General features: G+C 55.7%; 1 protein-coding gene across 1 annotated transcript in view; it reads left to right on the top strand.

Moving 5' to 3' along the window:
* The first annotated feature begins 1,205 nt into the window (after positions 1 to 1,205).
* CACNG3 (calcium voltage-gated channel auxiliary subunit gamma 3) overlaps positions 1,206 to 15,207 on the top strand; it is a 45,559-nt gene continuing 31,557 nt past the window's right edge. The window contains exon 1 of the mRNA XM_006268411.4: positions 1,206 to 1,508. Within this exon, the coding sequence (XP_006268473.1) occupies positions 1,298 to 1,508 (211 nt within the window). The 5' untranslated portion in view covers positions 1,206 to 1,297. The remainder of the gene's footprint in view (positions 1,509 to 15,207) is intronic.

Genomic DNA, 15,207 nt, shown 5'->3' on the forward strand with positions numbered 1-15,207 from the left:
TGTGCTCATGTTCATATGGGGTGTGTGGGCGTACATGGGGGTGTGCTCATGCACAGGGGGTGTGCATGCAGGTGTCTATGGGGGTGTGAATTCAGGTATGTATGGGGTGTGCATGCAGGTGTGCATGGGGGTGTGCAAGCCTTCATGGCGGGGTGTATGTGGTTATGCATGGGGATGTGCACAGGTGGGAGGGTGAGCATGTGTGTGTGCGCATGGGGTGTGCATACAGGTGTGCACGGGGTGTGCAAGCCTGCATGGGGGTGTGTATGCAGGTGTGCACAGGGGTGTGCATGGGGGTGTGCAAGCCTGCATAAGGGTGTGTATGCAGGTGTGCATGGGAGTGTGCATACAGGTGGACATAGGGGCATGCAAGCCTGCATGGGCATGTACATGCAGTTGTGCATGGCAGTGTGCAAGCTTTCACTTGGGGTGTGCATACAGGTTTGCATGGGGGCATGCAAGCCTGCAAGGGGATGTGCATGCAGTTGTACATGCAGGTGTGCACGGTGGTGTGCAAGCCTACACAGGGTTGTGCAGTTGTACACGGGGCATGCACACAGGTGTGCATGGGGGCGTGCAAGCCTGAAAGGGGATGTGCAAGCAGTTGTACATGTGGGTGTGCATACAGGTATGCACGGTGGTGTGCAAGTCTTCATGGGGTGTGCATGCAGTTGTGCATGGTGGTGTGCAAGCCTTCATGGGGGGGTGCATACAGGTAGGCACGGGGTCATGCAAGCCTGCAAGGGGATGTGCATGCATGTGGGTGTGCATACAGGTATGCACGGTGGTGTGCAAGTCTTCATGGGGTGTGCATTCAGTTGTGCATGGTGGTGTGCAAGCCTTCATGGGGGGGGTGCATACAGGTAGGCACGGGGTCGTGCAAGCCTGCAAGGGGATGTGCGTACGGGGTGGTGCAAGCCTTCATGGGGTGTGCATGCAGTTGTGCCCGGGGGCATGCATACAGGTGTGCACGCCTGCACGGGGGCGTGCCCGGCGGGGTGCCGGCTGCGGGGTGCGCGCGGAGGCGTGCCCGGGGGCGTGCGGCAGGAGCCGAGCCGAGCCTCCCGCTCCCTCCCCCGCTCCGCTCCGCTCCGCTCCGCTCGCTCGGCTGCGCTGCGCTGCGCTGCGCTCCGCCCGGGCTCCGCCCGCTCTCGCGCCCGCCGGGGCCGTGGCGGGTGCGGGGCTGGGGCTGGGGCCGGTGGCGGTGCGGTGCGGTGCGGTGCGGTGCGCGGGGCCGGGCGCGGGGCCGGGCGGGTGCGGAGCGCTGCCCCGCCGCGCCCGGCGGACATGAAGCAGCATGAGGATGTGTGAGCGCGGCGTCCAGATGCTCATCACCACCGTGGGAGCCTTCGCCGCCTTCAGCCTCATGACCATCGCGGTGGGCACGGACTACTGGCTCTACTCGCGCGGCGTCTGCCGGACCAAGGCCACGGGCGACAATGAGACGAGCCGCAAGAACGAGGAGGTGATGACCCACTCGGGCTTGTGGCGGACGTGCTGCCTGGAAGGTAGGCGAAGTTTGGGGGCGCCCCCTTCCCCGGGTCGGGGAGGCCGGAGCCCCTCGGGCTTCTCATCCCTCGGCGCGGTCCTGCCCGCTCCCGCGCTGCCCACCCCGGGGGCTGGAAAGGAGCCGCCAGCCGTGTCCCTCCCTGGCCGCTTCGGCCCTTCTCTTTCAAGCGAAAGGACCTCCTGGAGCTTGTTTGAGCCCCGTCGCCTCCTGCCCGCGCCAGGGGACCAGACTCAGGACCTCGCAGGTCCCTTCTGGTCCCTCGAGCCTGTGAAAATGTCACATAGCATCACAGGAAATTTGGGTTAGAAAGGAGCGGTCCGAGCAGGACCAGCCCCAAATCCATCATGCCAGCCAAGGGGGGCTTCAAGACCCGCAAGGACCCGGCGGGGCGGCCACCACCCATGTGGGCTGATGCAGATGGAGAGCCCACCCCAGCCGGCCAGTGCCCGAAAGGCAGCCCTGCCTTGCCCGGACACGGCTCCATCCCGCACGGCTGGGGGCTCCGAGATGAATTTTGCTGCAGCTCCCGCGGCAGCTGCTTTGGGGAGGAGATGGGATGATTTCTCGGGTAGCTTTGGGATGGGACATGATTAATAAACGCAAGCTTGGCCCGCGTCCAGGCCTGAGACAGGAGCAGTAAAGCAGAGCTAAAGGAGACAGGCTGGGCTATAACTTTCTAAATAAACTGCAGCAGCTGGGTCTGTGACCACCGAATGCTCTTGTTAAACACACACCTCGTCAGCAACGGCTCGAGGGCCCGGCCGTCTCCCCGGGTTCACCTTCCCTAGGAAACGGCCCCCTCGCCTGCCTGGGGAAGTGTCTCCGGTGCCCCCCACCTGGGTGTCGGGCAAGGCCGGCTGGACGTGCAAAACAAAGCATGATCTTCGGCTGCTGACGTGGATGTGGGTAAAACCTGGGTTCTCCGGCTGCTCTGCGCGGGCCCTGGCCTGTGCCCTGATTGCACCTTATAGGTGAGGACTAATCGTTTTACTCGGGGGAGGGAAGGGAGGGCAGGAGGTGCCTGGGAGGCGCAGGTGCTTTCTGCAGTCCTTGTTGCCATGTTTTCCCCCCGTGCACGTGTCTGTGCTGCCCCCAGCGATGTCGGGAGAAGCGGAGAGGACGGGCCGAGCTCGTTCCTAGAAACACAGCCCTCTCTGGTGTGCGTGACGCTCGGGAACGGGCTCGGCCGTGTCAAGTGGAAGCTCACGACCGGCTGACACAGCGGAGATGACTAAGGGCACGAGCGCTTCCCGTCTGACTCCTCGCTTGCTTGTGCGTTGCCTTCCTTCCCTCTCCCTGGCTCGTCCTTTAAGCCCCTGCTTCTGTAGCGCATCATTTGGGAGAGGAAGGCTGTCCCCGAGCAGAGACCGCTGGCGGTCTGATCGTGCCTGACACGCTGCAGAATTGGGACCGTGGCACGTAGCGTCTTTGGCCAGGGACCCTGTGCTTGCGTGCCGCCTAGCGCAGCCTGTCCGAATTCAGGGCCTGGGTGGGCACGACTGCCGTTGTGCCCACCGCTCGCAGCCTGCATTGGAGCCGGCACCCGAGGCATTTCTGGCCGAACCGCCGAGCCATTCGGTGCTCAGTAAGTAAGCTGCCAAATTAGAAATGCAGAGGGATGGCCTGGCCACATGACACGAGCCGCTCGTAACACCCTCTTGGTTTTTGTCTCCGAAATTAGCCTGTGCTTTGCAATCTGCTAGCTGATCTGATGCTGGAAAACTCGGATTCGCCTCCGGCAAAGGGTGAGCAGCAGATCAGCGTTCCTAGCGAGATGCGAGGGGACGTTTTGCTGAAATGAAAGAGCTCTGAATTTCCTCCCTTAATTCAATATCTTTTGTACAGCTGTTATGCTAGTCCCTTTGAAAACCTTCCCTTCTCTGCTGAGCAGTGAGGTGGGTGGTTGGATCCTACATGAAATACTTCTTATGCACAGCAAATGCTGCCTGGTTTCTGCCGGAGAGACTGCCTCTGATTGAGCTGAATTTGTGTACGCTCCCTTTTTTCTGCGCAGAAAATATTTGATTTTGGTCTCTATTAACATTAATTGGAAATGAACATTGTCAGTCCAAGGGGGCTAATCTTCTCCGAATGCAGAACATGCTGGGAACGCTAACAGGTGCCCCATGAACCGTGCAAAAGGACTGCTAGGCCTTGAACTCTTCCTTGTAATGGCTTTTATGCTGGAGAAATTAAATAGCAAACTTTTATAGCCCTCCGATTTTTAATTTCCCATTATCTGAGCGCTCCTGGCAGATTATTAAAATGACCAACGTGAGCGCTGGGTTCAGACTGTATCACGGCTGCCTTTTAAATGCACACTCGGTATCTGTGTGGGAGCGATTTTCTGTCACGTGACGGCTAAAAGCCCCTAGGCACAAGAGGATAAATCTTGAATGAAGCAGCAACCGACCTATGTGGAGCACCCACGCTGGAAAACACAGATTACCGGTTGACTCGATATCTCGAGTCTAGGCAGGAGTTCGCAGACTACCGTGCTAACGTAGCCTTTGTTTTAAATTGCAGTGTTTGGATTTTAATTATCACTTGTACAACACACGCGTATCTGAGTGCGGGATCTCATTGTACGTCTTGCTCAAACTTGACACACGTGTTTTGTTCCTGCGTGTCCTCCCGGGCTGTTTATTATAAACTCGCTCCCCTTCTTCGCATGTATTACTGATGTAGGAAGGGGGGTGCGCAGTCCTCTCGGGGCCAAGTTCGGGTTAAAGGAGAGGGTTGATGGAGCTCTCCTCCTTTTCCCGCGGGGTAATTGCTGGTCCGGGTCCGTTGCACTTGCGTTAACTCGGCCGTGTTGAGCGCAGGTCTTGCACGACCCTCTGCCTTGCGCTTGTGCAACCTAGACGTGCCGCGGCCCTCGGTAGGTACCGAGCCAGCTGAGCGAGAGGAGACTCCAGTCCAGGCTGCTTGAACAAATCATGTGTGTGGGGATTTTTTAATGCTGTGGCACTGTTTTGCTCGCTCGTCTCTCTTTCTGGCGCCTCCCTCACCATCGCCAAACGCAGGCCTCTTCACCCTGCCTTTCTAGAGAGCCACAGCTCTCGCTCGCCCACGCCCCGAAGACGAGCGGCTTTTCTGCAGTGGACGTGACCGGCGCTGGGTTGTGGAGGGACCCGCTTGCATTGGTGTGCAAGGAGCCCAGAGACAAGGGACCGGCTCCTCAGCTGAGGAGGTCCGCGTCGGGTCGGGTCCTGGCCCATCCAGTCCGTTCTGCCTCTAGCAGAGGCGCTGGGCTGAGGCTTGGAAAGAAAAGAAAACTCTCCGTAATGCACCTGATTTACAGAGGAGAAATCGCTCCTGACCTGTGAAGGTGACCGGCTGCGTTTCCATCACGGCACGGTGGACCCGTTCGGTTTCTCAGGGGACGCCGTGAGATATATTTATCGACGGCCGTAAAGCTGTCCGGCAGCCGTGCTAATAGCCTTCGCGGCCTCCCGCGGTGCTGGACCCTGCTACGGGCGCCCGTCTGCCGCGGTTCCTCTTGCAGTCCTACCCCGCGGTCCCAGTATGAGCGGACGCACGGTCAGGGCCCAGTGGTCCCAGTATGGTCCCACCAGAGCGAACGCACGGTCGGGTCGGTCCCATCTTCAACACCTGCAACCCAAAGGGACGGTTCGAGGGAGCGGGGTGGAAGCAGAGAGAAGGGACAGTCACACAGCAGGGCGGTGGCACATGGGGGGAACCCCGAACCCGGCGGCCTGGCCCAGCGTCTGGGATCTGCGACGACACTTTGCACGGCAGGCAGATGCCCATTTTTACTGTCAAAATCCTGGAAGTAGCGATTGGGAAGCCCCCTGGCACTGGACTTTATCCTGCACGGTTGTGGTATTAGATAAGAAATCAGCCCCCCTCATTGCTGACTCCTGTGCTGGTGTGGGGAGGGCTTGAAGCAAAGGGTACTTGCAGAATAGCTGTGTGACGGTTCTTGGAAAGGTAGGGCTAGATGCTGGTTCGCTCCCCGGGCAAGTCGGAGCAGTCGAATAGCTGCCTTTCCTGGCATGTACTTCTGGCCCCGAGTCGCAGTGTGCGGGGGTAAGGGGCAGTCAGGTCCCCGGGGGCTGCAGCGGGGTCAGCGCAGCTAGACTATAAGGCAAGGGGGGATCGGGATCCACAGCTCTTTGGGCTTCCTGCGTAGCAAAGGCTGGACAGGAGCATCGTTCTGCATCTGGCCTGTCCAGTTGTTTGAACTGTAGCACATCTGCATGGTAGCTGTTTGGTCTTGACATACAGAGATGGGGAGCTGAGCACTTCCCGAGGTCAGACCTTTCGACGGCTCATCGCCTCTGCTGCTCTACAGAAATGCACCCTCTAAACTGAACGTTAGTGTCCAACACTCGCAGGCACCCACTGCGTCTTCTGCTGCAGGACGGTTCAGTCGGCGATCCCTTGGCCCTGGCATCAAGTCTCCTCGTAACCTTTTCTTTCATCGGCTACAAAGATGGAGACTCGAGTCTCAGACGGAAATGCAAGACGTCTCCTCGCTTCCTGCTACACAGTGCAATCCCGAGAGATGCACGAGGGAGATCGCGTTAGCCCTCTTAGCCACACCATCTCACGGGGGCTCAGGGCCAGCTGTTTGTCCCGAGTCCTTTTCTTGGTCTCCACTCTAAACGCTTCTCTTTTTCCTGGATGAATAACCTCCCAAGGCAGAGCAGCATGCATGTTGTTCAAACGAGCCCGCTTTCCCAACTGGTCTGGATTTGTCCGGGTGACCGACCTGTCTCCATTGTTAGTTAACGCTCTCCTGGGTTTGGGGTCATCCGCTAATTTTACAAGCAATTGTGTTCTATCTATCTATCTATCTATCTATCTATCTATCTATCTATCTATCTATCAAGACATATATACTGCCAAGATAGATAGATCGATTTGTCTGTCTGTCTGTCTGTCTGTCTTCAGACCATTGAAAAAAGTCTCTGAATAGCGTTGGACTGAGAGCACATCCCTGCAGGACCCCAGTAAAAACATCCTTCTGCAGATATTGTTTGCTGTATTCCTGTTGACCAGTTCCTAATCCATCTGAGCTGGGCCACGCTGGTTTTGTGCCTTTTTTATGTATTTGTTAACTAGAACGTCACGTGGGCTCGGCCGTACAGCTCGCAGAGGTCTGTTATGTTCATAGTTCCCTTTAGCCGCCAATCTTGTCATCTCTTCGGGAAAAGATTAGCTGATATTTTCCACAAGACCTGTCTTCTATTAAAACATGTCGATTGGCATCAATTTTGCAGATGCCCCTTCATCCTTTTCTGTGCCAGCCCTTCCATGATTTGGCCCAGGACCGAGGCCGGGCTACCCGGTTACCCAATGTACTTTTCTACAACTTCCAGAATTTCAAGATTTGTTAAAAATCAACATTCGTGGTTCAGAAAGCAATTCAGCTCATTCTCCAAATACTCTAGGGAGCAAGGTATCAAGTCCCACCAATTTAAAAATGTTGTAATGTTCAGCTTAATTACTGGTGAAATACAAAGTACTTCTTTGTCACCATAAGACATGAATATATCATGTTACTTCTTCCCAAATACAGAACTGAAATATTTATGGAATAAATAATTCCAGTTCTGCATCATGACTTACGATTTTACCATCCTTCATTTGTTCCTATTATTGTGTTTAAAGAATCCTTTCTTTGGTCTTCTCAACCCTCCTGGCCAAGCATATCGATTTTCAACTTTGATATCTTTACCTTCCCTGATTTATTCTGTGCGTTTCTAATGGATGATTTATGCTCATTGCTAACAAATCCCTACATCCCCCTTTTAAATTTGAAATACCGCTTTTATTTGAATTGCTATTTTTACTTCCCCGGTTTGTTGCATTTGTAGAGGGTTTGGAGCGTCGAATAAAGACTCCTTCCACGGCTCCCAGGTACCGTTCACACTTTTGTTTTCACATTTTTCTTCCCACTCAGTTTTTCTCATAACTGTTTTCATCTTTGGGAAAACATCACTTTCATCTTTCCTCCCTTCAAGCAGCAGAATAGAGGCTGTTTGCCTGGAAGCAGCAACATTTGGGTGCATTCACTTGAACTTGGGCAACCGTCGGCGTTTAGTTCTGCAATCAATTCATCCTTCCCCGCCCCAGCGAGGTCTGATGGAGAAGTGTCCCAAGTTGATTGCAATCCTCTTAGTAGTCGAACGACTCCGTCTATAATTTGTAGAGCTCCAAGGTGGTCTAATACCTCCAGCCCATTTACCAGTTTGACACCATCGCTGATCAAAACCCACCTTTTTCTTTCTGCTCATTACGCGGCGATGCTTAAGGAGCTGCTCATCCCTTTCCTGTGTCTGGGTCGGTGTCTGTGGCAGACTCTCAGCAGCACCCCCAGCCGCGAGCATTGCTGATTTACACCACCTCGTTCTGGCTTGCCCGTAGCTGTCGAGGCAGTGAGGGTATCTCTGAGGATGCCAGCCTCTCGGTTGGGTACTCTCCCCCACACCAAAGGGCCGTATGCTTTGGTCTTTCACTTTCCAAATGCTTTTGCATGCAACGGGAGCCAGAAAACCCAGTCCGCAGCCTCCAAGACAGCTTCCCAGTTAGGACGGCTCTGTGCAGGTGGCGGTGGGGCTTCTGGGCATCCTGATTTTGGAAGGTGACCGAATACCAAGAGCTATAACCGAAGGGCGTGAAACGCCCGCCAGGCTCCTGCCACTGGAAACACCCCTGTGCTCAAATCACCCGCCGGCTTTGGCCCTTTCCGCAGCCAGCCCGGGCCCCGAGCGGCTCTGTGCTTTCACCGTCTCCTGTGAATTTACGGTGGAGAAAATGTTGTTTTGGATACAAGACCTCGAGTTTGCCCTTTGGGGAGGATGCCGTGTTTTCTGTAGACAGAAACCCTGTGTTCAGGGGAGGTGGAGATTGATAGTTCCCACGTTGGCTGTGAGTGGCCCATGGGGAGGAAAATGTGTGCTGTGAACAGGCTCCCGGAAGCGGGCAGGCTACGGCTGCGTCGCCGTCTGTATAGTCTGTCATCTCGAGAGCTGTTTCTGCTTAATCGGGGTGGGCGCCTGAATATGAATGAGGCTCGCGTGGAATTTTCCCAGGCAAGGTCCCTGTTGCCATTATTGCTGTAAATCATTAGGGATGGCTAACGAAGGCTGGAAAACCCAGAGTTCGGGCTGACAGCTGGAGGAGGGAGCACTTGGGCTGCAGGAAGACCGTCCCGTTGGTGAATGCCGGTGAAAGGGAGCTTCCCCTTCCTGGCAGGAAGGCCGTCCCGCTGGGCAGCTTGGACCTTTCTCCCCTCTCTGGGGCGCGTGAAGGCAGGTGGGCTAGGACGCTGCCCCCACCCTCGACACCGCGACCTTTGCAAAGTCATTTTCCCTTTGTGCAAGATCCCAAAGCCTTCTGGAGGGGCCGGTCCCTGCTCACGTGTACGACTATGGCTCGGGCAGGGCCTTCACCCATGGTGGAAGCAGAACGGTGCTCAGAACGGAAGGCGCTAGCTCTGCCTTGCCAGCGCTGGTGCGTCTTCACGGTTGCAGCGGTTGTCGTAAACTCCTACCCTCGCTCAGGCAGATCCACCATGGCCCAAGGCTCGCTCTCCAGCACGCGCTGGCTGCATTGAACACAGATCAGGAGATCAGACGTTGGGTGATTGCACGTTGAAAAAAGGAAGAAATGGACATGTTCCCAAGTGCCTAGTGCATCTGGGAAGAGCCGGCTTTGCAGAGCGCCGGCGCGCCGGCTGGAAACCAGGCGCTCCTTGGTGTCGCCGGCCGGACTCCCACCCTCCAGCCACTTTGGGAAGTGGAAGCCTTTAAGAAAAGCTTGCCCATCCCAAATGGCACGGGTCGGAGACCGATGTTTCATGCGCCGGAGGTGCCTCGTGACCGCCCCGCCTGTCTTGAAAGACGTTCGGATGCGCCGGCCACGACGGCAGGCTCTGCTAAGTGCCTGTCGAATCACACTAATTACTTTTCCCATGGATTTTTAATGCACGTGATGTGCACTGCAGTAAACAGACAGCAGCCTCATTTATCAAGTAAATAAAATGGCATTTAAAAACATATAAATACATTAATGTGGAAGAATGAGCTCAAGCCCTTGGCTTCCCTTTCCAGGGACCACTGCCTCAGGCGCATGCATGGCATTTATTACTGTTAAATCGCAAGGGCAGTGAGCATGAGGTTTTCCAGGGGAGCAAGGCACCCAGATCCAGTTCGGTGGGGCTGCTTGGAAAAGCCCAGTTAGGAAGCAGAAGCCCAGATGCAAAAGCAATATCCCAGCCTGCTGTCCCAGTCCCACGTTGTCCTTGGACGTGCGTTTCCCCATTGCACCTGCAAGGCACATTTGGAGCCGTGGGATGTGTGCGCCAAGGGGAAGGAGGCGCTGGCTAGTGGGTAGAGCACAGGGCTGGGCCGGGAGTCCTGAGCGATAGCCCCTGCCCGACACCTGTCTTTGTGGCTGGAAAGGCACTTGGACTTTGTTCCCTGATTTTTAGATGCTTTGAAATACCGTCCTAAAAGCACATTTTGATTTGACTCTGATTTAGCTTAATCATTGGTATTTAGGAAATGGCTTACTGTTCCCTTTCAGAAGCGCTCGACAGAGACCCGCTGGGATTCAGGCTCCGTACTTCGCCCGGAAAGTTATTTGTATCTTCCTTTTCTCTGGGTTAAACAGACAGATTTAATGCATCCGCTCTGCCGTCCTTTTTGTGAGCGCCGAAAGCTCCGGCTATAATGAAACAGGGCTCCCGGGGAACCGAGACTTCAGGGGAAAGTAAGGTATCGGCGGGCATCTCGAGAGATTCCTTTGATTAAGGAGACACCTGCTGTGATAAGGAGTGACAGCGCCTGGATGATAACCGGGATCCTCTTTCTTAGCGCATGTATATTGACAGAGCCCCACAATAGCTCAATAAAAGCCGACGGTTCAGAGCCGGCGCGAAGGAACAGTATTGTATTCTTCATGATATCATCTCCAGGCAGGGAGACGGCTGAAAACGTGCCGAGCCGCTGTTTGCGTCGGGGGCCGGTGGGGTCCTGATGATTCTCGTGTGATTTTTTTTTTCCATATTCTTGTTAACTTTGAACTGTAGACTTAGGTCGAGCAGAGACTTTTCTATTTAAAAACATCTGTTTCGATTCCAGCAAGGCGGTGGTTTGCTTCACAGTGAAATCCGTGCCCGCCCCCCCGAGTATTATTTATATCATGGGGATGATACAAAATCGTCTGCGTAAATGTTACTCCCCTCATTGCCATTACTCAAATCAGCCGGAAACATTGCGTATCGAGACTCACGTCTATTTTTGGTCAAATCGAAGTTCGGAGACAAAACGCCTGCCTTTGAGATAAGGCGCTTTGCTCGACGAAGGTGGGGGAGACATTTGAAGCGAGTTAACCTGGCGGACGCGGAAGGGAAACGAGCTCTGCCTGCTGTACAGACGTCAGAGAGGCGTTAGGACACGAGCCGTTTTGCACTCGAACGAGCCTGCGCTTTGCGGCCGAGCGGATGAGCGGGCGGCGCTCTGTAGTTGTCCGAAAAATCAACCCGCACCCCCTTAGCAAGGAATAAAATCCCTCTGTTGTGCTGAGACTGGGTGTGTAACGGTGCACAAAGCACATCCTCGTGTGTGTGTGTGTGTGTGTGTGTGTGCATTTACACAGTCAACAGAAGTAAATGCGGCTGGTATTTCAAGTATCCGGGTTGTTGCCGTATTGGTGTAGAGGAAAAAGCGATCGGGACTCGTGGCAGAGGTGATGACTTTTATTAGACCAACGAGATTTCCAAGACGTGGGCCGTGCGCTGGGCGTGCAGCCCGCAACCCTGTCCCTGAAGACGATCGAGCAATTCATTCCCGAGCGAGAATGAGCGAGGTTAGGCTGTTTTCTGTGCTGGTTTCGGTCGGCACCCGGGAGCGGATTTGACTTTCTCACCATGTCCCGCTGCAGACAGCTTAATGAGTGAGACTAATTTGCCATTGTTTTATGATAATTCCCATCCCGGGGATGATAAAGAACGGCACCGGCATTTTAATCCTCACAGCCGAGGGGAGCTGCAACTCTCCTTGAACTTCTCCAGGGAGTGGCTTGGTGCGTGTTGGCCATTTTTCCCGTCTTTGCTCCGACCAGGCGCAGAGGCGCTTGCCCGTGGACATCCCACGTGTAGCTCCACAAAGTATGATGGCAGTCTACTCAGCATGGCATCTCGGTCCCTCGGGCCAGCGTCTCGTGGCACCTTTGTCTCGATCTCAGCCTGGAAGAGTCATCCTTTCACCCAGGGCAAGCGACAGGCTTGAACGCAAGCTTTTTTATATCTCATTGTGGTAAGAGGCAGGGAAATTGCTTATTGTTCCTAACCAAGTCATGTCTCATGACAATTGTTTTTTAGATTCCTGTTGTCTCGTTCTTATCTACCTGTCACCTTAGCATCCAGGCACCGCTTCCCGTGCGAAGAATGACACTTTTGTTCTGCAGAAGTGTCGCGTCTGCTGATCTCTGATAGAGCCATTGCTACAGGAATTTACCGAGGACGTGCTTTTATTGTAGGAAGGGAAAAAACCCCCACCTTGTGAATACGAGCTCAAGTCATTTCCATATCCTCCCGTCGTGTGTCACGTGGTCGATGGCTTCGCACTGCAAGTCGAATCGAAGCACGAGGCCCGAGAGAAGCAAGATAGGGGTGGCGAAGGAAAAGGCCCCCCACCTCGAATGTGGGAGAAAAGCAGCATGGGGTAAAGTGAGAGAAGCCCTAAACTGGGAGAAGGACCAGCAAGGGCCAGGCCGTGGGAAGGAGCAGGGCCTGATGGGTGCAGGGTGAGTGCTGAGCGCCCCAAAATCTCCGAACCTTAAGTAGGTGCCTCCACGGGAGCGCTGAGCTCCTGACTGTCCTCCTCCCCGCTCCCTTCAGCACCAAGACGGCCCATCCCGTAGTCCCCAATCAGCCAGGCAACTCAGAGCCGTCCCATCTCATTCGAGGACACGTTTCCCCGTCTTTCACATGCTCATTCAGGAGCATCCATATCGCTTAACCTACTGTTCCAGTTTCCCCGTGGAAAAACCCCCAACAAAACGGTGCGGGGTTGCTGTGCTTCAGCGTGAAAGATTCAGATGAGCCGAGAAAACGGCATGTTGTTCCGGCCCCGTGAACAGAGCGCGGCGCCGGGCAGGGAGAGCAATCGTTCCCTGCACTTCCCGTGTCCTTGGGATGCCGTGCGCCGGGGATATTGCAATTAGCAGGGCTCGCCATGTGACTGCGCGGTTTGCAAGGGGATAACAAAAGGCGGCGTGCGCGCGGGGGCCGGTTGCGTGCGTGCCCCTCGGACGCTCGTATTTTAAGCTCCTCTGGTGAATCGGTAATTAGCATGTGATTGTACTTTGTGCCCTGAATTACGATGGGGGGAGAGATGACAAGTGTCTACTAACAGCCAACTGCTGCTGTTTGCATCCGTGTCGTGTTTAACCTCTTACAAAGCGCTGCCTCGACTGCGCCGCTGGCGTCTCCTGGGTCATCCAGCCTCCGGCAGGCAGGTCTCGCCGGGGCTGGTGCTCCCTGACCCGCGACGGGGTGGTTAGTGCATCCCTCAGCGGTTCCCGTCTGCTCCCTGCAAGAAAGACTAGCACGTCCTCCTAGGAGAGAGCCGGTGGAGCCAGCCTGGAGAAGGGCTCCCAGAGCCGGCGAAATGGGCCTGAGCCCCTTGCTGCAGTGCTCCTGGCTTGCCAGCGCCTTGCCATGCTTGCAGTCTGCAACCCACGTAGGCTGGGCTGCTCCGTCTCTTCCCAAGACCGTGACTCTCTACCTGTCCTTGGAGGCCCGTTCGGCTTTGTGGGCCCAGGGTCCAGGGGGTGGGAGGTGGGTAGCTCACCCGCTAGATTCGGTGCCGCGGGCCGGCTTGTCCGTTGCCTGGCCCCTGGTGCAACGCGTGGAGTTGTGCGAGCAGTGCTTCCCAGTCAGAGGGCACGTGGCCGTGGGAAAACCATTGCAGGACATTGTGCTATTCCCTGGGCCATTGAGCCAGTTAGGGGCTGGGTCCGAATGGCATAGGGGCATAGTGCAGCTGGGCTGTGCACCAGGAGCGGACTAGCACTCTTTGTTCACCGGTCTTGCAGCACCCTGCAAGGTGCCAAACTGGACGGGGCCCCACAACCGCGGTGTGAGACCCTCCAAACCCAGGAAAGGTGACGAAGAAGCAGAATCAGGTGGAAGAGAGAGGAGGAGAGGGACAAGGTTACACAGACGCCAGACAGATGGTTAGTTGAGCTGCAACGGAGATGGTGTCCCCCGTGCGGGCAGGGTTACCCGAGAGCTCCTCCTGCGGGAACCTCGGGGCGCCATCCTGCAGACGAGGCCCCGCGGTCACTCCCTCCGTGCTGCCTGCTTCCTCCCTGGATGCTACGTCCCCCTACCACGAGAGCAGAAACCTCTTGTATAATAGACTGGCTACTGCTCGGCTGGAGGGGAGTGACCGGCCCGCCAGCTGGTGCGGCGCCGTTTGCAGCTGCCACCGAGCGCTTTGATGAGAGCACATCAGCAATCGCGAGGAGCCCTGCCGGGATGGGCTCCACAAATCAACAGCCATTCTCTTGCCGAGTCCTCCCTCCCCTCCGCGGTATCGTTCAGCAGCACAACAAATGGTGTCTTCAGTAATCTGGAGGAGCGCTTATCATTTGTAAAGCATGCAGAGAAAAATGGGACCAGGCGCCTTTGGATGCAGGCTCTGTCACTGCTGTTGCATGCCTTCAAAACCATAGCTTTCCCCTGACAGGTCATTTAGCTGGTAATGAGCCCCGAGTCGTATTAAACACCTGCCAAGCCCTCCGTCTAGCTCAGGTCACCAGCGCGGGTGCAGCGAGAGCTATTGCAATATAGCCAGGCGGGCAGGGTGATAAAGCAACCTCAGTCTCCAACTACCCCAGTCGCTAGCTCTGGAAACTGCGAAGCATCAGGAAGGAAAGCAGCATCTGCTCTGGAGACGTCTGCCAGACGTGCGCCATATATCATCGTTAGCCTCCTGAACTGGCAAAGTGACACGCGGGCACATTTCTGGGTTGGGAGTACAAATCGGCGGTTGTCTGCGAGGTGCAGCCAGTCAGCGAGCAAGGGCCGGACCCTCGTGTCCACGATCTGCGCCGTGCTCGCAAGCCGGCCCTGACTGCCTTGCTGTCGTGCGTATGGAGTTTGCTAGACAAGGTTCCTTGGGTGAATTTGATATCTTTTATTATGGATATCTTTTATATATGGAGTTTGCTACGCTTTCCTCCGGGCCGCCGCCTCCAAGGAAGGTGTGCGAGCGGGGCACGAAGAAGCCCCGAATCCTCCTGTGCGTCTGGAGCACTGACGTTAGCTCAGCGACTCGCGGTGTCCTTGTACACGGGCATAACAGCCGGCCTCGTTTGCAGTCAAAGTGAGACACATCTGCAAGTGCCTCCCGTCATGAAGTGGGGTTTCTACAGCAGCCGCATCTCTGCGCAGTACAAAGGTCTGGGGTCTATGGTGCCTCGTTAGCCCAAGATCATTAGCGGGAGTGAGCGGGGCAGTAAAACAGATGTGAAACGTGCAGCCTCCAGTGCGCACCTGTGCGCTCGTGTCAGCTCCGTGTATCTGGGCCGCTCTGCTGCAGCAAGAGCCGGTCCCTTTGTGCCTGCCCGGTGCCAGGCAGATGCTGGCCGCGGGCTGAGCAGGAATTGAGCGGACAGGCGAGCCCAGTCTCTCGTTAAAGACCAGCTGCAGC

This window comes from Alligator mississippiensis, chromosome 13, assembly GCF_030867095.1.
Source record: "Alligator mississippiensis isolate rAllMis1 chromosome 13, rAllMis1, whole genome shotgun sequence".
NCBI classification, from domain to species: Eukaryota; Metazoa; Chordata; order Crocodylia; family Alligatoridae; genus Alligator; species Alligator mississippiensis.